This window comes from Rhinoderma darwinii, chromosome 6 (assembly GCF_050947455.1).
Source record: "Rhinoderma darwinii isolate aRhiDar2 chromosome 6, aRhiDar2.hap1, whole genome shotgun sequence".
NCBI lineage: Eukaryota > Metazoa > Chordata > Amphibia > Anura > Rhinodermatidae > Rhinoderma > Rhinoderma darwinii.
Genome location: NC_134692.1, coordinates 82,462,163 through 82,485,647, shown reverse-complemented (window position 1 = coordinate 82,485,647; position 23,485 = coordinate 82,462,163). Strand labels below are relative to the sequence as shown.

At 43.1% G+C, this 23,485-nt stretch overlaps 1 protein-coding gene across 2 annotated transcripts in view; it reads right to left on the bottom strand.

The window, feature by feature from the left end:
• The window catches only part of ZC3H15 (zinc finger CCCH-type containing 15), a 120,652-nt gene that overhangs the window by 4,146 nt on the left and 93,021 nt on the right, over nucleotides 1–23,485 (bottom strand). For both annotated transcript variants that reach the window (XM_075831281.1, XM_075831282.1), the window contains exons 7-9: nucleotides 18,672–18,818; nucleotides 18,475–18,579; nucleotides 3,556–3,682 (exon numbers count right to left, since the gene is read on the bottom strand). In XM_075831281.1, the coding sequence (XP_075687396.1) occupies nucleotides 3,556–3,682; nucleotides 18,475–18,579; nucleotides 18,672–18,818 (379 nt within the window). The remainder of the gene's footprint in view (nucleotides 1–3,555; nucleotides 3,683–18,474; nucleotides 18,580–18,671; nucleotides 18,819–23,485) is intronic.

Here is a 23,485-nt window from a genome sequence, read left to right as displayed (position 1 = left end):
AAGACGGCTCCAATATGTCGGCAAACATCTGCCCATTCATTTGAATGGGTTTGCCGATGTACTGTGCCGACGACCTGTAATCTTACGCGTCGCTGTCAAAAGACGGCGCGTAAAATAACAGCCTCGGCAAAGAAGTGCTGGATACTTCTTGGGACGTAATTTGAGCCGTTTTTCATTGAATTCAATGAAGAACAGCTCCAAATTACGGCCGTAATTGACGCCTCGCAAAACGCGAGTACGAGCAATTACGTCTGAAATGACGGAGCTGTTTTCTCCTGAAAACAGCTCCGTCATTTCAGACGTAAATGCAGTTAGCGTGTGCACATACCCTAAGGGTATGTTCACACACAATCTTTTCAGCTGAAAAATCGGAAGCAGAACGCCTACAAGCATCTGCCCATTGGTTTCAATGGGAAATACGGCGTTCTGTTCCGACAGGGCGTTTTTTCCGTGGTAGTTTTCCAAAAACGGCATGTAAAAAGACGCCCAACCAAAATGAAGTGCACATCACTTCTTGGGACGTTTTTGGAGCTGTTTTCATTGACTTTATAGAAAAAAAGCTCCAAAAACGGCCGTTAAAAAACGCGAGTTTGATTAAAAAATGGCTGAAAATCAGGAGCTGGTTTCCCTTTCTTTAGTAAGCGTGTGAACATACCCTTAGCCTTTTGGTGTGTCCTATAACTTCTTCCAGCTGCAGAATCACACCCAAATGGCTGCCGGACACCTTTTCCTGGCTTGTGAGAGGGGGGGGGGGGGGTGAGGTTCCCTCCCACATTTACAGCAGCAGTGAGTCAGGTTGCTTTGCCTTATTCACCTTGCTGTAATTCTGGGAAGTGCTCCCCCTGGTGGCCAACATTGGAAAACATGTCAAATTATTATTTAATTTTTAATACTTTCCACCATACGGAAAAAAAAAAAAAACAGCAAAAAACGTAAAAAATCTAATAGAAATAAGTAACTACACTTAAAAAAAAAATGTTTCATTAGCGACACATTCCCTTTAACGGCCACCGTGAAGAGGCGTATTGGCGGTCGTTAAGGGGCTAACTGCGTTCTCTGTGCAGTATAACCAACATGTTTACTTTATTGTGAGTTCCTAACTTCAGCCCTTACAATATCCTTGATACTTGTGGCTAAGTTTGTAGACTCTTCTGAGATGATGTTGTCTAAACATTTGACAGAGCCTTTTGTTATAGGATGATGCGAGTTTCTTTTTACATATCGCACATTCCTTATGAGCCTTATCCTGTTTTTTCCTAGGACAATCCCTGGCCTAAACATATGTACAAGAGAAAGGGAACAGTATTAGGTAAGGAAGAGGTTTTTTTTTATCTTACCCCATATTCCTGGCGTCCACAAGTACCAGACTGGAGGACTTGGCATCCGAGCGGTCAGTGCGTCCTGGCACTTCTCCTGGCGTTTCCATAATGGAGGAAGACGACTGGAGACCGAAGCTCCCGTTGTTTCTGGCCTAAATAGGCCATGGATTGGCTGGGAGGCCTTCGGCTCCGGACACTGGAGCCCCTCCTCCCCACGTGGGTCACCGGAACACCGCCCCCCACGTGGGTCACCGCCCCTGGAGTGTTGGATGCATCACCGCCCGGAAGTGACGCGTCGCGGCCACCGGAAGTGCCAGTAAGCCGCCAACGCTGGGCATGGTCCGGCAGAGCCGAACGGGACCCCGGGAATCCGCCCCCCGCCAGAGGAAGGCCCACAGTGTGGGCCTTAAACCACCTCCTTTTGCTGCAGCAGGAGGAAGGCGATGGACCGGGAGAGGAGGGAGTACCTGTACCAGACTCAAGGTTGCTCCCTCCAAAGGAGACATACCATCCAGAGCACCCCTAGTGGAATAAGGTGAGACCTTGCTAGGGGGTCTGCAACCCCGGGAGAAGTGCTTTTCCTCAGGACAATTCTTCCATCCGGAGGACAGGAAACATGACTGGGTGTGTGGAGAGGTGTGTCCATTTTTATATCCTCCAGGTTTCCTGTCCAGCGGATGGGACGTCTCTCCAGGGGTGCAGTCATAGGTGAAAGGGTAAAAAGCGTAATACACTAGAGCAGGGAGAATATGGAGAAAAGTACAGGCCCTGGGCATCCACTGAACGGCAGGGAACTTCAGCATACTGCTCAGAGAGGGCGTAATAACATCTTCTTCTACACCATTGGCGAAGGAGGATACCATGAAATTCTTCCATGAGGGGGTGAGAAAAGGGGATAATTTCAGGCTTAAAACCAGCAGCTCCTGCAGGAGACTTTAGCCCCCAGGAATTCTCCTATGAGCCTAGGGATAAGTTTTGGGTATGGAGGTTCTGGAGGGATGTGTGGTAGATCATAGAGAAAGCGAACATTTCTAGTATGTCTCAAGAACAGAAACTGAGGTGGATGGGCGGAACAAAGTGATCTTTGATTCCGCCTGTTGCAGTGAGGTGTCAGCTGTATTACACAGCCGTCACCCGCTGTGTATGGAGCACGATAAGCCCGTGAGTGCGCTCCATACTTCCCCTTAACTCTTATCACGTACAGTTACAAGATAATGCGTTAGGGGGTTAAAACATTCCTGGAGGTTTCCTGTTTTGGATTGGAGCCAATCTCTCAAGGTGCTGTAATGTGCGTAAGGGAATATTATCACTGTCGGCAGCACATATCCATGTGTAAACCGAGGATATGCTGCTAACATTATGTAAACAATATGGAGACCGAATGATCGAAGTAGCGATAGTATTAAACGATCGTTCGTTCCCATACAATTTACATTTGCCTGTGTTTAGAGACCATAATTCTACTTAAAGAGGCTCTGTCACCAGATTTTAAAACCCCTATCTCGTATTGCAGCAGATCGGCGCTGCAATGTAGATTACAGGCGACAGAGGCTACAGTTGATTCTGCAGCAGCATCGGCGTTTGCAGGTAAGTCGATGTAGCCTCTGTCGCCTGGTGCCGATGTGTCCTCGCTCGTCCGACACGATGCAGGACCTGGGGCAGGAAGTGACGTCACAGCGTGATCTCTCGAGAACACGCTGTGTGTCTGTGCACTGCCAGAAGCTGGGTGTTAACTAAGAGAAGTGGATGATGCTGATTCGTCAATATCATACACTTCCATTCACAACGCCCAGCTAGTAAAACAAGTAAAAACGCTCAGATGTTACACACACAATACACGCCCACTTGTACTCAACTTTAAACACGCCCAGTTGTACTTAAGAAAGGCTAATTTGCATAAATATAAAAATGGTCATAACTGTCAAAAATGCTCGTTTCTGAAAAAAAACAAAAACGTTACTGTAATCTACATTGCAGCGCCGATCTGCTGCAATAGGAGATAGGGGTTTGAAAATCTGGTGACAGAGCCTCTTTAATAGAATTCTAAGCAGCCCCTTGGTGACTCAGTGTGTGTGTGTGTATACAGAGAATGCTGTACTGCATTGAAAGAGATGGCCAGACACTAGTGACAGGTGGGGGTCCCAGCAGTGGGTACCCCAGCAATCATACATTTATCACCTATCCTGTATCACTTACAAATTGTTAAATATTATAAGAAGAAGAATTGCTAACTTACCATCTTTATATGTTGATGTGACATATGTACTGAAACGCTCATGGCTTGCTACTGTAATGCCAGTTTCATCAACATCTTTTAGAACAAACCGACTCAGGTCAATATCTTGAACATCAGATGTGTCAGACTGTTGAAATGGAAATACATTTAATGAGAAGCATGAAATAACCAAGACAAACTAACTTCTTTCACGGATTGGAATCAGATTTCAACGAATGAAAAACCAAAAAATCAAAGCATCTCACCAAAGTATTATCCTTAACATTTTAGTTCATTTTCTCCAGCTTTACTTTTCTTCTAAAGCGGAATAGAATACTGAGATATTAAATATATTTACTCAGGACTACAATTTTATGAGTTAATGTTAAAGAATACTTAACATTTCAGGTGACCCTTCCGAATAAGCGGTCGTGTGTGTACATAAAGAATAACATTATTTCTGGCCATTATAGTACTTGTATTCTGCATTATTTTTATTTTTTTAGCAGTTTCCCTGAATCTGAGCAAGTAGGTGGAGCCCATCTTCTATCATGTCTTCTATACACTGAACGCAAGAATCCTGCTCTCCTATTCCGATCTTCCAAACACATACATACATATATATATATATATATATATATATATATATACACATACACACACACACATACATACATACATACATACATACATACATATACACACACACACACGGAAGAGATTATGCATCAGTAATGAGCAGTGTAGCTGAGAAACCAGCACTGGGATGACATGTAAATTACCTTGAAGCTGCTGCAGCACTTTTGTCTGCCTGTCTTTTCCACTCAGCAACAGACACACTACCCATACAAATTTATGGAGGGGGGGGGGGGAGCAGTAGCATACTCCCTCCTGCTCCTCCCTCTCGTCTCCATAGACTTCAATAGGCGGGCATTGAAGAGACCACACCCCCCCCCCCCACTTTCTGCAGTCCGTCTATACTGCTCTGTAACCAGGGACAGAATGTGCTTGACAACAGGGGGTGGACAGCAGATTACAGGAGGAGACACCTAGTGGCAGCAACTTCACACAAAATGTTGTTTTATCCATGCATAAAGTACAAAGTTTATCTAGAACAGGTATACTATTTGATTAACAGAAGTTGTTTGAAAACTTAGTGTTCATTTAGGTAATTAAGTGGTGTGTCATTAAATCGAATCTGTTAGATATTTATGCTGCCCTATCGGAGATCACAATAAAATAGTGATCGACACGCTGATCTCAGCAGTCTGATTTTACACTTTATAGTAGCAGCGCACCTCAAGCAATGAAGGGCTTTGATATAGGCTACGATATTTATGTATTCACACTCCCCCCCGACCCTCCAGCCGCTGACTGACACATTTCTCCCTATTCACAATAATAGAGAGAAACGTGTCAATCAGCGGCTGGAGGAAGAGCATGAATATATAAATATAATTGGGCTCAAGCCCTCCATCGCCTGACACACGCTTCAACTATAAAGTGTAAATGTTCCCAAACGACAGAACATTACTAAGTAACAGTCCACTGAACTCCTAGTGTCGGTCACTGTTTTATGCTGCGCTTTGACGGATTTGCTTTAACCCCTTCAGGACCCAGCATGTTTTGGCCTTCAGGACCCAGCCAATTTTTTAAAATCTGACATGTGTTACTTTATGTGGTGTTACTTTATAACGTGTTTTGTTTTTCTAGGACGTTACAAGGCTTAGAACTTTAGCAGCAATTTCTCATATTTTAAAGAAAATTTCAAAAGGCTATTTTTTCAAGGACCAGTTCAGTTCTGAGGTGGCTTTTAGGGCCTTATATATTAGAAAATCCCCAGAAGTCACCCCATTTTGAAAACTGCACCCCTCAAGGTATTCGAATCAGCATACACAAAGTGTTTTAACCCTTTAGGCGTTTCACAGGAATTAAAGCAAAGTAGAGGTGAAATTTACAAATTTTATTTTTTTTGCCGAAATTCATTTCTAATACATTTTTTTTTGTAACACAGAAGGTTTTACCAGAGAAGTGAAACTCAATATTTATTGCCCAGATTCTGCAGTTTTTAGAAATATCCCACATGTGGCCCTAGTGTGATAAAGGACTGAAGCACTGGCCTCAGAAGCAAAAGGAGCACCCAGTGGATTTTGGGCCTTTTTTTCAGAATATATTTTAGGCACCTTGTCAGGTTTGAAGAGGTCTTGTGGTACCAAAACAGTGGAAACACCCCAAAAGTTACCCCATTTTGGAAACTACACCCCTCAAGGAATTTATCTAGGTGTATAGTTAGCATTTTGACCGCACAGGTTTTTTGCTAAATTTATCAGAAGTAGTCTGTAAAAATGCAAATCTAGTTGATTCTGCAGCAGCAACAGCGTTTGCAGGTAAGTCGATCTTACCTGCAAACGCTGATGCTGCTGCAGAATCAACTGTAGCCTCTGCTGCCGATGTGGCCGTCACGATGCAGGACCTGTGAGTGACGTCACAGATCTGCACTGTCAGAAGCTGGGCGTTCTGAAGAGAAGAGAAGAGGATGTTACTTCTCATCAGAGCGCCCAGCTAGTGAAAGTATTAAAAACGCCCCGATGTACGCACCTAATACACGCCCACTTGGACTTTTACTTTAAACACACCCACTTGGACTTTTGCAAGCCTCATTTGCATAATTACAAAAATGGTCATAACTTGGCCAAAAATGCTCGTTTTTTAAAAATAAAAACGTTACTGTAATCTACATTGCAGCGCCTATCTGCTGCAATAGCAGATAGGGGTTGCAAAATCTGGTGACAGAGCCTCTTTAAGTCATAGTGCGCAAAGGGGTTAATGCACAGCGGATGGTGTGAATATTGCAATTTTCCACTGATATGGCATTTTAGTGCATATGTCGTGCCCAGTTTGTGCCCCTGAAGACAAATACCTCATAATGCGTTAAGCGGGTTCTCCCGGGTATGGCGATGCCATATATGTGGGCACAAACTGCTGTTTGGGCACGCTGCAGGGCTCAGAAGGGAGGGAACGCCATTTTGCTTTTGGAGCGCAGATTTTCCTTGGTAGTTTTTCTGTTTGGGGTTTTGCTGGTATTTCAGTTTATAATGTGGGGGCATATGTAATCTGTGCGGAGAACATCAGAGCATAATAAGAGGGTATAAAAATGCGGTAAATAAATAATAATTCATAGATATGTGGCCGGTGTCGCACTGATAAATGGTGTCGGATCTTATCCGCTTTTAGAAAACACTGCACATTTTGCATCGCCATATTCCTGGGAGCCAGAACTTTATTTTTTCACCACCGGAGCTGTGTGAGGGCTTATTTGTTGCGGGACAATCTGTACTTTTCATTGGTACCATTTTTAGGCACATGCGATTTTTTTGATCACATTTTATTACATTTGCAAGCCGGGTGACCAAAAACAAGCAATTCTGACAATGTTTTTTAGTTTATTTTTTTGCGGCGTTTACCATGCACTATAAATGAGCATTATATTTTATTCTGCGGGTCGGTACGATTACGGCGATACCATATGTATATAGGTTTTTTTATGTTTTGCAGCGTTTGCGCAATAAAATCACTTTTTTACAAAATAATTTATTTTCTGTGTCACCATATTCTGAGAGCCGTAACTTTTTTATTTTTCAGTCAAAAAAGCTGTGTAAGAGCTTGTTTTTTGCGGGACGGGTTGTAGTTTTTATCGGTATTATTTTCAGGTACATGCAACTTTTTGATCACTTTTTATTCTCTATTTTGGGAGGGGTGGTGACCAAAAAATAGCGATTCTGGTGTCGTTTTTTTATTGATTTTTTTGGGGTGTTCATCGTGCGGGAAAAATAACATTATAGTTTTATAGTTGGGGTCGTTACGAACGCGGTGATACCAGATGTGTACTTTTTTTAACGTGTTCTTTTTTTTCCTATAATGAAAGACTTATTATAGGAAAAAAATGCAGTGTTTGTTTAAATAACTTCTAACTTTTATTTTTACACTTTTTTTAAAACATTTTTATTATCTTTTTTTTACTTTTTTCACTTGTCCCACTAGGGGACACTTAGACTTGCAGCTTTGATCGCTGCTAGAGTACATTACACTACACACGTAGTGTAATGTACTCTAACTGTCATTGTGACGTGACAGTCACACTGACAGGAAGCCTCGGAGGACCGGCCAGGGGCTGCTCCTCCGAGGCTTCCGTACATGGCAACCCGGAGGTCATTGTCTGACCTCCGATTGCCGTGACAAGCATCGGTAGCCCCCACGATCACTTAGTGGGGGCTGCCGATGTGCTTCAAACCACTTAAATGCGGCGACGGCAATCCGTCGCCGCATTTATTGGGTTAATTGCCTAAATCAGCAGCGATGGTCCGCTGACCGGCAAGGCTGGAGTGTCAGCTGTCAGGGACAGCTGACCTCCCGGTTCCTGGACACTGTCCGTTAGGACAGTGTGCGCCCGGAACTACTCCGCAATAGTACGTCTGGATTCGGGAACTAACCACTCTGCAGGACGTACTATTGCGGAGCAGCGCGTGAAGAGGTTAATCATCGAGCATGCGGTAGAATATTAAAGGTCATTGTCCCATCAAGACAAACCCTAGCCATATGCCCTATTAGGTTATATGGACACCAGAGAAGGGTGTAAATGGCTCGGAACACCGCTCTATGAGCCAGTGGTGTAGGGAACAGCTAACAAGCAACGGCACTCTGTCAGACTTGGGACACGCATTACTATGGCTGTCATGTAATATTACATTTCCCCTTGTGTGGCCAAGAGAAATCATCAAGTGACGGCAACTTCATCCAGCAAAATCAGATGTTAAAGGGCTTGTCTCTGATGGGTCACCCACTTTAACTGCCTAAGAGTGTCCTGCAGAAATTGCTTACAGATCTTCTCTCTTATCAAAGCCCAAAACGGAGACCTCTCCACATTAGAAAGGAACTAATTTTTCCCTATTCCATTGACTGTTCATTCTTTTTTCACTCTTTATATTGGATCCCTGTCATAGATGCTAAAACTCTATATTTACTTCTCGAATACAGTTCGTTGGTATTGATAATGAAAAATTTGACTTGCACGGTGAGTGGACTCTTGAGAAACAAATAAAAAGGCCTAGGTGTTCAGAATAATGAAATTCTACTTCCAAGGAATCCAAGAAAAAGTAGGAATTCGACCTACCGGTAATTGTATTTCCAGGAATCCATCATGACAGCACCACAGGAGGTTGCCCTATTGACCTCCAAAAGAACAGGAAGACAGAGGTTAAAAAGACCCTCCCACCACCCACTTGCCAGTGTTTTTCAATTACTACACCAGGATGGATGGAACCCCATTTTATTTCTAGGGATAATAACGGACATGTTATTTGCACAAATCAGAATTTCAATAAAGGGAGGGAATGTAAAGGTGCGGTCATGATGGATTCCTGGAAACACAATTACCGGTAGGTCTAATTCCTACTTTCCAGTACATCCCTCATGACAGCACCACAGGAGCAATACCAAATTATAATGCTCAGGGCGGGACTACGGATTGGAGGACTTTCCGTCCAAAATTGAAATCCGTATCTGACAGAACATCTAGCCTATAATGTTTGCAACACGTATGATGGCTTGACCAGGTGGCAGCTCTGCAGATTTGGTCCATAGAGGCTTCTCTTTCTGCCCAGGATGCCGAAACTGGCCCTCGTTGAATGGGCTTTAATGCCTTGTGGGGAACATAATCCTTGGGACTTGTAGGTTTCTTGTATGATAGTTTTTACCCATTTCGCTAGAGATTTTTTTCAAGAGGAGGTTCTATCCAGATACTGAAGAATTGTTCGTCTGACATCCAGGCAATGGAATTTTTCTTCTTGTTGGTCTTTAGGATCTGGACAAAAGGAAGGTAGAATTATTCCTTGGTCTCTATGGAAGACAGTAGATACTTTCGTAATACAGGAAGGATCTAATTTTAGAATAATCTTGTTTTTTTGAACTTTTTTGTAGGGTTCTATGACAGATTGGATTTCTCCAATCCTTCTTGCTGATGCAATAGCGACTAAAAATGCAGCTTTTTTTTAGAGTTAAAAAATGCATATTAATCGTGTCGCGCGGCTCAAAGGGGGGAAACGCAAAGAGCCGTTAATACTACATTCAAATCCCAGGTAGGTGCTGATTTCTTAAGGGAAGGTTTCAATCTCAGAAACGGTTTGAGTGAATATTCTGATCCACCTATGTTCAGCTAAAGGAGTATTAAAAAAAAATTTAAGGCGCTGAAATCTGCACTTTTAAAAAGGTACTCGGGCTAGGCCCTTTTTTGAATCCGGATTGCAAGAAATCTAGGATCTTAGCGATGTTGGGAAGAAAGGGGTCTGGTCCCGGATCTCCATACCAGGAACAGAATTTCTTCCAAATTTTTTGATAGATTTTCGATGCAACTTCTTTATGGCTTAATAAGATAGTTGAAATTACCTCGTCTGACAAACCATGGTTTCTCAAGATCTGACTTTCAGGATCCAGGCTGACAACTTCAGAGTTTCTATTCCTTGAAAGAATAAGGGACCCTGGGAGAGAAGATTGTTCTTGACTGGGAGCATGATAGGGTCTTCCAATGCTAGGTACTTTAGGATTGGAAACCAGCTTCTTTTTGGCCAATAGGGAAGAATGATACGTTTTGTTAAATCTTCCTGTATTTTCCTTAATACCACTGGTATTAGCGGAAACGGAGGAAAGGCATAGGCCAGATCCATGTCCCAGGGTTGAGATAATGCATCTACCCCCAGCAGGTTGTCTGAAATTTAGGGAGAAGAATGTTTCTACCTGGGAGTTTATCCTTGTGGCAAATAGGTCTATTTGTGGATAACCCCACCTTCGGGTTAAGAACAGAAAAATTTCCCTGTTCAGGGACAATTCTCCGGGGTCTACTTTTTACCGACTTAGGCACAGAGAACCTATCAGCAGACTTCCTTTTAGGTGGACCGCGGAGACAGATTGCACAAATTTTCAGTTGGGCAGAAGGAAATGTCCTGAGAGGGCCTGAAGATGAGTGTGTCTTGTCCCCCCCTGATGGCGAAGAAAGGACACTGCCGTTATGTTGTCCGATAATATTCTTACGTGCATCCCTTTTATGTTGGGTGAAGCTCTTACGAATGTCTCCCATACAGCTTTTAGTTCTCGGACGTTTGAGAACATGGTCTTCATCTGAACAGGCCATACGCCTTGAAAATGCCTGTCTTGGATAACCGACCCCCAGCCCTGTTTGCTGGCATCTGTGGTAATTACTACATTAGAAGTTCTCCAGGGGACCCACTTGCTCATGTTGTTTAGGCAGAACCACCAGTGGAGAGATGACTTCACGGTTTTGGAAATCTGAATTCAAGGAGTCCTGTTTTCGATCCCACTGGGACAGGATCAGATTCTGTAAGGGTCTGGAGTGAAATGGACCCCATGGAATGGATTGGATGCAAGAGGTCATCAATCCAAATATCCACATTCCTTCCCTTATAGAACAGGTGCTCTTTCCCCAAAATTTCCTCACTTCTGTCAGTAGAAGTATTTATTTCTCCCTTGGGTGGAAGGAATATTGAAGGGAGGAGTCTAGCAGCACTCCTAAGACGACCTTCTGTTTTTGGGGAGGAAGACTTCACTTCTCGAAGTTGATTATCCATCCCAATTCCTGTAGTACGGAAAGAACCTCTAGCCGATGGCTGTTTAGGATAGATGGAGTATCTGCGGTCAACAGGCAATCGTCTAAATATGGGATAATCACTATGCTTTGACTTCTTAAGTATGTCAATCTCTGCCATAAATTATTTTTTTTTAATTCCAGAGGCGGAGGAAACGCCGAAGGGGAGACAGACAAATTGGAAGTGGAGAACGGAAGGACCGTTCTGAATCGCAAATCTGAGGAATCTCTGGTAAGCGGGGTGGATAAGGACGTGATAGTATGCATTCTTTAAATCGATTGTACACATTGACGCTTCTTCCCTTATTAGAGGAATAGTCTAGACTCCATTTTGAACTTGCGATATTTCACCCATTTATTCAGTAACTTCAGGTTGATTATCGTCCTGTAAGAACAGTTTGGCTTCTTGACCAAGAAGATTTTCGAACAGTAGCCCTTGAATCTTTCGTTGTGGGGAACTGGAATAATTGATTTTAATTTTATCAGTTTCTAGATGTCCAGGATAAGGATTTGATGAAGATCTCTTGATCGGTACTTGGTTATTAGAAATTTCTCTGGAGGAATGGAGAAATCTATTTTGTACCCTTCTTCTATAATCTGTAGAACCCAAGGGTTCTGGTTTACTCTGGTCCAGTTGGAATAAAAATGTAGGAGTCTTCCCCCCACACTCATGGCATCATTCTTTTGAGGGCTGAAATGAGCTATTGGGGTTAAGGAGTTATCCTCGACCAATTCCCCCCCCTTGGGGTAACTCCAGCGACCGGACTTCCCTTTCCCTCTGCAGTTCTGTAAGGTTGCTTCCCCCTGTTGGCGAAACTTACGAAATTGAAGGGGCTTTTTAGTTTTCTCTTCTGGAAACCCCTTTTTTCTATCCGTTGCGCTCTCCAGCATGTTATCCTGGAGAGGACCAGGACATCAGAGATCCTGTAAATGGGATAGAACATAGTTTGTTCTTGGACTTCGTGTCTCCTGACCACATCTTGAGCCATAATGCTCTAACAGCATTTGAGAGAGCCCCATTCCTGGCAGCAAATCTAATGGATTCAGCTGTTGCGTCTACCAAGAATCCGGTTGCCATTTTTAGTAAGGGTAGAGATTCTAATAGGTCTACTTTTGATGTTTTCATCATTAAATGGGTCCCCAGTTAGTTTAACCATATAACATCGATCTTGCTACAGATGTGGCCGCAATATTTGTAGAAATTAAAGCGGATGAAGATTCCCAAGCTCTTTTCAGAAGCCCGTCTGCCTTCCGGTCCATGGGGTCCTTTAACGGAGATGAATCTTCAAAGGGAATTGCGTTTTTTTAAGCAACCCTAGTTACTAGAATATCCACTTTTGGGATCTCATCCCAAGGTTTAGTGTTCTCTGGATCAAAGAGAAGTCTGTTTTTAAATTTTCTTGAGATGAAGTCTTTTTTCTGAATCCTCCCATTCCATCATCGTTACCATTTTCTTGAGATTCTCATTTACAGGAAAAATCTTTATCTTCCTCTCAGTCAGGCCTCCAAACATCTCATCCTGGATGGTATGGGGTTGGTCTTCTTTGGGAATATCCATGGTTTCCCGTATTAAGGTATCGGACATCTCAGGAGAAAAAAAAAAATCTCTTCAGAGTAGATGAGGCTGAATGCAAGAGTTCCTCTCCTTCTAACTCACCGTCTGATAAATAATAACACTCCTGCTCAGTGTCAGACCCCTGAGATGGCAGCACCATTTTTGTTCCACTTGAGTCCTAGACTTTTTTGCCCAGGAGTGTGACGGAGTTTCTTGAGGAGGGGCGAGGGAGGCTACCGACTGACTCACTTCTTCGCGAATCATAGCCCTAAGTTCAGACATAAACGTTGGTTGTTCCTCTTTTAGTTGTTTTGCGATAGTCTTGACACAATTATTTCTTATGTGACTAATAATTTTTTCCCACAAGTCGCACATTTTTTAACCTTCGTTTTATCAGTTTGTCTCGGAGAGGATTCTTTATCCTAGAGAAAACAAAAGGCAGGTAAAGTAAGTTGTACTTACATACGGAGTCGTAACCCTTACCACAAGGGTGAGACTCACATTACCCTGGGACATTTCTGGAATTCCGTCACAACGCGGTAGGTCCATCACCGCAACAAGCAACCGTCAAATGAGATGCGGCCGCGTCATAGCAGGCGACTCAGAACTTCCGGCTATGCCCACGGGAATATTACTGCCGCTGCCACCCTTATGTAGCTTCGGCCAAAGCCTGGCTTGGGAATCCCAAACCCCGCACACTGCCGGAACCCTGCCTATTATTCATAAGGAAAAACAGTTTGGGAGGATTCCTCCAGCTCACCTTATCGCATGTGTAGACTTGCACACGGATCCTCGTGTCGGCACACGCATGAAATACAGGGAAAAACAAAGAGATGGATCCAGCGCTGTGTCCTTGAGGTTTGTTTAAAATCGGAAACTATTTCCAAGTTTTAATGAAAATAAATATAAAAACAGGTAGCGTTACAAATAGATATTCTCAAGTAGATCGTAGGATTAATGGCAGTGTGAGCGGTGCCTACGCGTTTCTGACGCATGCAGCGTCCTTAGTCATGGCTTCTGCAGGACACTTCTTGGGACGTTTTTGGAGCCGTTTTCTCATAGACTACTCAAAACAGCTCCAAAAACGACCGAAAAAAACGCAGGGAAAACGCCGCGAAAAACGCGAGTTGCTCAAAAAACATCTGAAAATCAGGTGAAAACAGCTCTGTATTTTCAGAGGTTTTTGGCTCAGCGTGTGAACATACCCTAACACGAACATACACAAACATGACTTACCTGCTCCTGCCGCCGCCTCCGCTCCTAGTCCTTGCTTCGGAATATATGGACGGAAGCCGCGACCGTAAGTAGTCATCTTACTGTCCGGCCGCGGCTTCCAGTCCACATGAAAATGGCGCCGGATGTCGCACTGCCGAAGACCTTCAATATGGACTATGTGGGAGCGGCGCATGCGCCGTTCCCACACAGACGGCGTACACTATAGTGAATGGAACGGCTTCCGTTCGCATTCACTATGGAGATGTATGTGCCGTATTCCATCTCTGTATGTGTCGATAATCGACACAGAGATGAAAAAAAAAAAAAATGGCAGCCCCCATAGAGAAGTAAAAGTCAGAAAAAAGAAAAACGTAAAACACAAATAAATAAAATTTATTTTAATAACATACTAAAATCCAAAACATAAAATTTTTTCCCGTGACACCTTCCCTTTACAGGGTAACTAAACGTTCAAACTTTTGACATAGTGCCATGTCAGAAGTTTTGATAGGTGGGAGTCCGGGCACGGAGACCCTCACCGATCACTAAAACGAAGCGGCAGAAGCTCTCAGGTGAAGGTCGCTTCTGCAGCTTAGTTTTAGCAATCGGTGGAAGTCTCATTGCTCGGACCCCCACCGATCAAAACTTCTGACTCGTCAGAAGTTCGTTGAAAGTTTAGTTACACTTTGTGAAAAATACAAATGGATCCCAGTGAGTAAAGGGTGAAGTGAGATTCTTTGTAGTTTTTCCTTAAATTTAAAAAAATAAAAATAAATATATGCTCCAACCCTATACCATAAATACTACATTTATTTGGTTAAAAAAAACAAAAACCTGTTGGTGGATATTGAAAGCTCCAGTATATGCAGACCTCTCTTTTTAAAATAGGTTGAAAACCCATTTTCATATACCCTTTAAGGCCAGGGCTACATCTAGACTTTTTGTAGTGCTACTGATTGATTTTAACTATTGAGCTACAGCTGAGTTGCATGCAATATTGGGACTGCAGCTGTTACTCAATAGTTAAAATTAATCAGTAGCACTACAATAAGCTAGGTGTAGCCCTGGTCTTAGGGTAATCTGAGTGAGGGTATGTTCACACACGGAGTCAAAAACTTCTGAAAATACAGAGCTGTTTTAAAGGGAAAACAGCTCCTGATTGTCAGGCTGGGTTCACACGACCTATTTTCAGACGTAAACGAGGCGTATTATTATTATGCCTCGTTTTACGTCTGAAAATAGGGCTACAATACGTCGGCAAACATCTGCCCATTCATTTGAATGGGTTTGCCGACGTATTGTGCAGACGACCTGTAATTTACGTGTCGTCGCTTGACAGCTGTCAAACGACGACGCGTAAATTGACTGCCTCGGCAAAGAAGTGCAGGGCACTTCTTTGCAACGTAATTTGAGCCGTTCTTCATTGAACTCAATGAAGAGCAGCTCAAGATATACGAGCGTCACAGACGACTCGTATATTACGAGGAGGAGCATTTACGGCTGAAACGACGCAGCTGTTTTCTTCTGAAAACAGTCTGTCATTTCGACCGTAAATGCCTGCTATCGTGTGAACATACCCTCACACATTTTTTTAAGCCACTCGCATTTTGCGTGGCGTTTTTTACAGCCGTTTTTGGAGCGGTTTTCAATAGTCTATGAAAAACAGCTCCAAAAACGTCCCAAAAATTGACCTGCACTTTTCGCGGCCGTTTTTTTTACGCGGCCATTTTTCAAAACGGCCGCAAAAAAAAAAAACTGCCCATCGGAACAGTACGTAGTTTTTCCAATTGAAATAAATGGGCAGATGTTTGGAGGCCATCTGCCTCCAATTTTTCGGCCTGAAAAACGGCCGAAAATCAGCAGTGTGAACATACCCTTAGGGTGAAATTACACGGACCAACGTGGGCAATGTAAACGAGCAACGATCAATGAAACGCCTCGTTGATCGGCGCTTGTTTGCTACTTTCACAAGGAGCTAGTATGGGGACGAGCGATTGTTACTCGGATCGCTCGTCCCCATGAATTTTTATCACTTCTGCAACGCATCCTTGTTTACACCCCTGTGCTGCCGACAACGATAATAGTTTCATTATTCAGCATTTGCTCGTTCATCAGCTGATGGTTGCCCTGTTTACACACCTTTGCCCGATAATTAGCCAGTGTAAAAGGACCTTTAATAGTGGGATCCTCATGTCTGGGCCAGAGTGGAGAGTGGTTACCAAGAGCATCTCATTCTGGAGGAAATGTCCTGTATTGCATATACAGCCTATTGATTTCAATAAGAACTGAGTAACGCTTAAAAGGGACACTACCGTCAGACAGGGGTATTTTTTCTAACTCAATATTCCTAGAAATATTTTTTCTTTTTTTTTTTTTTTTAATTTTGCCTTTTTTTTTTTCTTTTTTCAATTTTGGCAGTAATATGCGATTAAAATTAACTACAGTATGTCGTACTTTTCAAGCAGTGAACATGAAGGATTAAACCTCCTAAATGGCAGGGTAGACTATTGTCAGTTTACTACTGGCTGCAATTTAATCTCATTATAGTAGATTTGGGATTGAAATGACAGCTCTACTGTTCTCTTGGTAGGCCTAGATAAAGATGGTGAGGTGTTAAAAAAAAAAAAACAAATGAAGGAGAAAAAGTCTAGAATTAGCAATGCAGTGTCAAAGGGAGATAAATCTAGGCACTTATCCCAAAATGTTGTAGATTGGAAAAATTAAGTCGTGAGGTGCTTAGTTAGAGTGTATATATGCTTCTGGAAAACTTGGGTGACAACAAATGGATGTACAATCTCAATAATATAGTTACCATATAGGGTCGTCACTCAGCTTTCCTAGTTATACTGAAAAGCAGGGCTGTATAACTATGTATCCCTTGTCTTGTATTATGGTATTATTGGCTGATTATGTGTTCTAGACTCGAGAAATCCTGGCTGACAAGCACAAGGGGACTGACATGACAGTGAAAATGGTAGTCACTCAACATCAGACCCCAAACCAAAGCGCCCCCATTTACAGACCCCAAGCGAGATGTTCAGCTACCCATCTCTCACCGTTCCTGCACTTCCAGACACAGTGGGAGCGGAGGGAAGCGCAGGTATGGGGAGAGTCAATTATTTGGAGCACCCGAGAGGTTTGCTGGCTCTTCCCAGAGTCCCGCAGATCGCCACATTTACGCGAGTTTTCCAGGTATTCCGGAAGAGTTGTCAAGTATGGTAATATATTGCAGAACTGCGTATATCAGATGCAGTAAAACTTACTATGTCATATGTAGTTGTGTCGAGTTTACAAGATTCAGCAAAGCGTATCCTGTCAGATGTAACAGGACATGTACTAAGCTCTGCTATATCGGATAGTGATGTAGCAGAGCTGCGTGTGTGTCCTGCTACATCACTATTACATCTGACAGGACACGCAATCCGTTGTGCTGCGTACATTTGTACTAGTGATGCAGTAAACCGCAGTGTGCTTCCTGTCAGATGTAGTAGTAATGAATGTCAGATGTAGTGAAGCCAAATCTATGGGATGTAGTAGAGCTGAGCATGTTCTGGATAGGACAGATACACTGCCTATAGTGCTTAGAAAAAGCATCTCAGCAGAGAGCATCACACATTATAGAATTAGATATAATGGCTCCAGAAACAAGATCACACATGATAAGACTAAACACAATCCTTTAAAGAGGCTCTGTCACCAGATTCTCAAACCCCTATCTCCTATTGCATGTGATCGGCGCTGCAATGTAGAGAACAGTAAAGTTTTTTGTTTTTTTTTAAACGTTCATTTTTGGCCAAGTTATGAGCTATTTTATATATATGCAAATGAGCTTTGAAATGGACAATTGGGCGTTTTTTTTTCGTTATGTCCAACTGGGCGTGTATTGCGTTTTTAACTGGGCGTGTTTACGTGTATGACGCTGACCAAGCAGTGACCAGTCAGCGTCATACACTCCTCTCCATTCATTTACACAGCAGAGATGTGCAGCCACATACACAGAGATTAACATTAATCAAGTGTCCTGATAATGAATACACATGATCATCCAGCCTGGACGTCATGTGTATTCAGAATCCTGACACTTCTGACTCTTTTCTGTGAGATTTCCAGCAAGGGAAACGAAATCTCGTTTACCTCCGTAATCTCGCGAGATTAGGCGTGGCTTTCTGGAATCTCACAGAAAAGATTCAGAAGTGTCAGGATTCTGAATACACATGACATCCAGGCTGGATGATTTTGTATATATATATATAGATATATATATATATATATATAAATAAATAAAATAGCTCATAACTTGGCCAAAAATGAACGTTTTTAAAAAACACAATCATTACTGTTATCTACATTGCAGCGCCGATCACATGCAATAGGAGATAGGGATTTGAGAATCTGGTGACAGAGCCTCTTTAAGCCCAGTATGGACAAATGCAAAAAAAAGTCATAACTGAAATCAGAGTTATACGCTTATAGAAGCATAGCATAAAACATAGAAGGCATATGCATTAAAGCTTACATCTTCGTCGTCCTCTCTCTCAGCCATGTATTGCGTGTCATCTGCCTCTTCATCGTCGTCATCCACAAGCTCAGGTCTAAATTCAAATACCTCACGACCGCTGATCTAGGAAGGGGAAAATAAAGGTCAACTATTTCAGCAATCTTTGGACAATGCAGAAACAGCTGAAAACTACAAATTCAATAAAAATAAAATACCCCCAAGGATTTTCCTGCTTTAAAATCTGCCATTCTCCTTTCCATTTCCTCTTCAGCTTTTACTATTCGATCTTGCCTCTTTCTTTTCTTCCAAGCGAGAAATGATTCTAAGGTGATCCTGGTAACATTTGGTCCAAGAGCAGCACGCTTCAGAGAGAGAGAATAAAATGAATAGGAAAAGTTACAAACATACCAGCAACAAACAATTAGATTTAAGGAAATCGCATTTTAGATTTCAAAGTAATACATTTTTTGGTGTAATAAAATAGTAAAATAGGGTAGAAATACTTCCTTTCATATTAGAGCCACATAGAAAATACACACAGGTAAAACAAAGAGAACAAAGTCCTTTCTTTAGAGCATACCTACACTATGAGATTACTTTTTAGAATAAGCGGTCGTGTGTGAGTATATGAGAAATAACACGATTTCTGGACATTATGACTTGTATTCTGCATTATTTAGCAGTTTTCCCCTCTGCAGTCTCTCTCTCTAATTCTCAGTTATCTCTGAGATAGCGGGCAGAGCCTAACTGCGATTATGTATTCTATATACTGCAAACAGAGAGATCGGATAGCAGGATTCTCCTCTTCTATTTATCACATATATAGAAACATCAGCATCATGGAGGACATTATACAACAGTAATGACGAGTGCAGCTGTGAATACAGAAGTGGTGAGATAAATGACATTCTGGAAGCTGCTGCAGCGTCTGTGTCTCTCTGCCACTCTTACTCTGCTCCCTCCCCTCTTTATAGACTTCTATGGGCAGCTGTAACCGGCTTCCACAGTGAGCTGAGAGTATATCTTGTCTAAGATCAGACTGAGAAAGCAGTAAATTCAGAGTAAATGAACAGATAGGAGAGGCCTGATGAATGGAGAAAGTCATTTTTCACTAATATATTACAAAGTTCCTCATATTTGCTTGTACTGTTGATTTATGCAATGTAGTTTTTTTAACAGTTTTTTCAGCCTTCACGAGTGGATACAAAAGAGACCTAAAAGTCTTTCTTTAAGGGTATGTTCACACAGTTTTTTTTGCTCCGTGTTTTGTTCTTTTTAAAGTGGTTTTGCACCACACACATTTTTTGCCGCGTTTTTTTAAAAAATTTTTTAGCCATTTTTTCAACAGACAGAGGGATTAACCGCAAGCGTTTTATGCCGAAAAACACGTAAAAAACTTGTCAAGAAAACTTGTTTATTTCCGTCTCCCATTGATTTCAATGGGGGTTTTCGAGGTGCCTTAAGATAGGGCTTGTCGCTTCTTTTTCCCGCAAGGGTTTTTTGCTTGCGTGAAAAAAACGCCTCCACCTCCCATTGAAATCAATAGGAGGCAATTTCAGATGTTCTTTCCCGCAGCAAAACCATGGCAAAAAAACTCTGTATGAACAGGGCCTTATACTTATTCTTCCATTTGGAACCACTCCTTGCCTAAAAAAAAAACTACATGTGTGATTCCAGCCTACAGGAAATGCATCAACATTAAAGAGGTTGTAAGGATTAATGGACCACAACGATCGGTTAAACAGCTGGGGTCAGAGTTTTATATGATCCCAGCTGTATTCAGCAGGCTGCTCTAAGTTCAACAACAATTCCTTAGAGAATGAGCACTCAACTTTTTCTACAGTAACGCCTAAAGACGTCTCTCTGTAGACCAAGAACCTATACCACCTGTCGTCAAAAGACGGTGGGTGGTTAAAGGGTTAATTCAATCAGGCTTATTACAAATGTTTTTTTTGCATTTTAGTTTCGAAATCGTAAAAAAACAAAAAAACAGCGCGAAAGAGAAAGCGAGCGCGTTAGAGAAAGCGAGCGCGTTAGAGAAAGCGAGCGCGTTAGAGAAAGCGAGCGCGTTAGAGAAAGCGAGCGCGTTAGAGAAAGCGAGCGCGTTAGAGAAAGCGAGCGCGTTAGAGAAAGCGAGCGCGTTAGAGAAAGCGAGCGCGTTAGAGTCAACTTATAAATCATAAATTATAGTAATTGTGTTGGGCCGCTAGTGGCCACGCCCCTTCACCCACTTTATTAATACGGCGGTAGATTACGCAATAATTTATGCCAGTTTCTGGCATAAATTATAGTAAATGTGTCAGGCAACGGGTGGCCCCGGCCCTTTCCACTAAGCTTTCCCCCTTATATATTTTTTTAAGATTCGAGGGTGGCTGACAGAACAAAGTCACAAATTCAAAAAACTGGTGTCGATTTAATAAGGTAATAGTAATTATTTAATTAGTTTTTTATTTTTTAATCAGTTCAAGTTTATTCAACAAACTTCACATCAATACAGGTCATTATACATTCTCATACATTGTGAAAGCATCTTTCCAAAGACCCAATCATTTATTTCCAACAAAACATTCCCATCCCCCCAACACCCCCCTGTATCCCCCAGCCGGCCCTCCTGTTAGAATCTTCTTTATACTATCTCCTTCTCCTCCCCATTTCCATCCCCCATCTTCCTCCAACTCCCCGCATGTACGCAACCGTCAGTAGCTCTGTTCCTGAACGTGTGACCCGGTCCTCCCTGCTCCCGTGCCCCCCGCGCCCTTAGTGTTCCCTTGAACCCCAGAACCATTTAGAGTGAGACCAGCGTGCGTAGCGTCATAAGTTCCGAGGAAGCACACCCAGAGTGATCAATCCACCTAGGCCATTGTTTTTCAAATTTAGTCTTGGACCCCCTCTTGGAGTATATCCTATATTCCATCAGAACCTTAGAATTAAGCGCCCCTATAATTTCTTGCTTCGAGGGTGGCTCCCCATCCAGCCAGTGTTTTGCTATTCCCTTCCTAACTTGGTATAGTATTTTTGCAATTGCCAGACCTGTCATCCTATCCCCCTCCAAATCCCCGACATACCCCAGCAGCATTACCACTGGATCCAATGGAATCTGTACCTCAAACACTCGGCCCATTAACTCTGACATTTCAGTCCATAAGGCCCCCAATCTCCCGCAGGACCAGAACATATGAAGGATGTCTGCCTTTTCTTCCGGACACCTAGCGTCTGCCCGTAATCCCATTTGTTTCAGAACCGAGGGGGTCCTATACACCCTATGTATCAGAAATAACTGATCTCCGTTGTGCTACATTTATGGACAAAGTACATGATGACGCCAATACCGCCTCCCAGTGGTCTGTAGAAATAGGACCCACATCTCTTTCCCATGCAGCTTTAACTGGTGCCATAGGATCTCCCAGATGTTCCGACAGCAACCTGCGATAAACCAATGAAATTAATCCCTTTGACGGAACATATTGCAAAAGCAGTAACAACACTCCGGTGGCATGGATCGCCACGTCTACACTGGCCGCTTGTGTCTGCACAGCATGCCGAATCTGCAGGTACTGATAGAACATGCGGGAATTCAACTGAAACTCCTCCCGTAACTGCTGAAAGGATTTGAGTATGCCTCACTCGTACAACTGACTCAATCGTATTATACCTCGCTGCTCCCACCCCTGCATCCCTTCCAATTTGCCCAGTTCCCCCAGATATGTATTCCTCCAGAGTGGGGTATATTTAGCACACTCTCCTATCTCCATCAAGTGCTTACACTGCCACCACACCTTATGTATGAGAAGCAGGGTGGGTCGAGTACTCGCCAGTCTTCTATAGCTGTGTGCTTCCAGTCCTGCCAGCGGATTCTCCCCCCCCCCCCCCCCAAGATACGATAGGATGCGTGCACTGGACCCCCAGGTTTCCTCCTGCTCCCACCCCCAGAAATGCTGACATTGGGCAGCTAAATAATACACCCAAGCATTAGGCAAAGCCAGGCCCCCCTCCTCCTTAGGCAATTGAAGTTTCTCCAGTTTAATCTTGGGTACCCCCTTCTTCCATACTAAGTCTCTGAAAAGGTTATGCAACCTCCTAAACCAATATTTGGGGATCAATACCGGGGAATTATGTAGGATGTACAGCACTTGAGGCATAAGGATCATTTTAATCAAATACGTCCTACCCAGAGCAGATAACGGTAGCTTATTCCAAGCCTCTACTTTGGCCTTTATCGTTGTTAACAGTGGCATTACATTAAGGGACATATAATCCTGTGCTTTCGCCGTCACGCTGACCCCCAGATATTTAAACTCTGTGACCACCGGTATCTCCACCTCCTCCTCCCCAGTCTGGATAACCCCCGGATCCATGAACATAAGAGCTGATTTCGACCAATTAATGAGCAATCCCGAATATTTCCCAAAACGCTTAATCAGGGCCATAACTAACGGTAGCGTGCGCTCGGTATCCGCCATGAACAACAGCATATCATCCGCGTATAATGCGATTCGTTCCTCCACCCCCCCATATCTCAACCCTTGTATATGCTCATGTTGTCTTACTGCACACGCCAATGGTTCCACCGACAACAACAACGGAGACAAGGGACATCCCTGACGTGTTCCCCACGCCAGCGCAAACCGATCAGAGAGGGCCCCATTCACCCTTATTTTGGCAGTCGGGGCTACGTAGAACAACCTTACCCATTTTATGAAATTAGGGCCAAATCCCATTTTTCCCAGAACTGACCACAAATATCCCCATTCCACGCAATCAAACGCTTTAGCCGCATCTAAGGAAAGAATGGCTCTCCCCCCATGATTATCCGGAAGAACTTGCAAATTCAAGAACAGCCGTCTCAGGTTCACCGCCGTCGATTTGGATGGCATAAATCCGGCCTGGTCTCCATGTACCACCCCAGCCACTACCCTAGCCAGTCGAAGCGCCAAGACCTTTGCTATGATTTTAATATCCGCCGTCAATAGTGAGACTGGTCTGTAGGAGCCCGGGAGCTGAGGATCTTTACCCTCTTTGGGCAGAACCA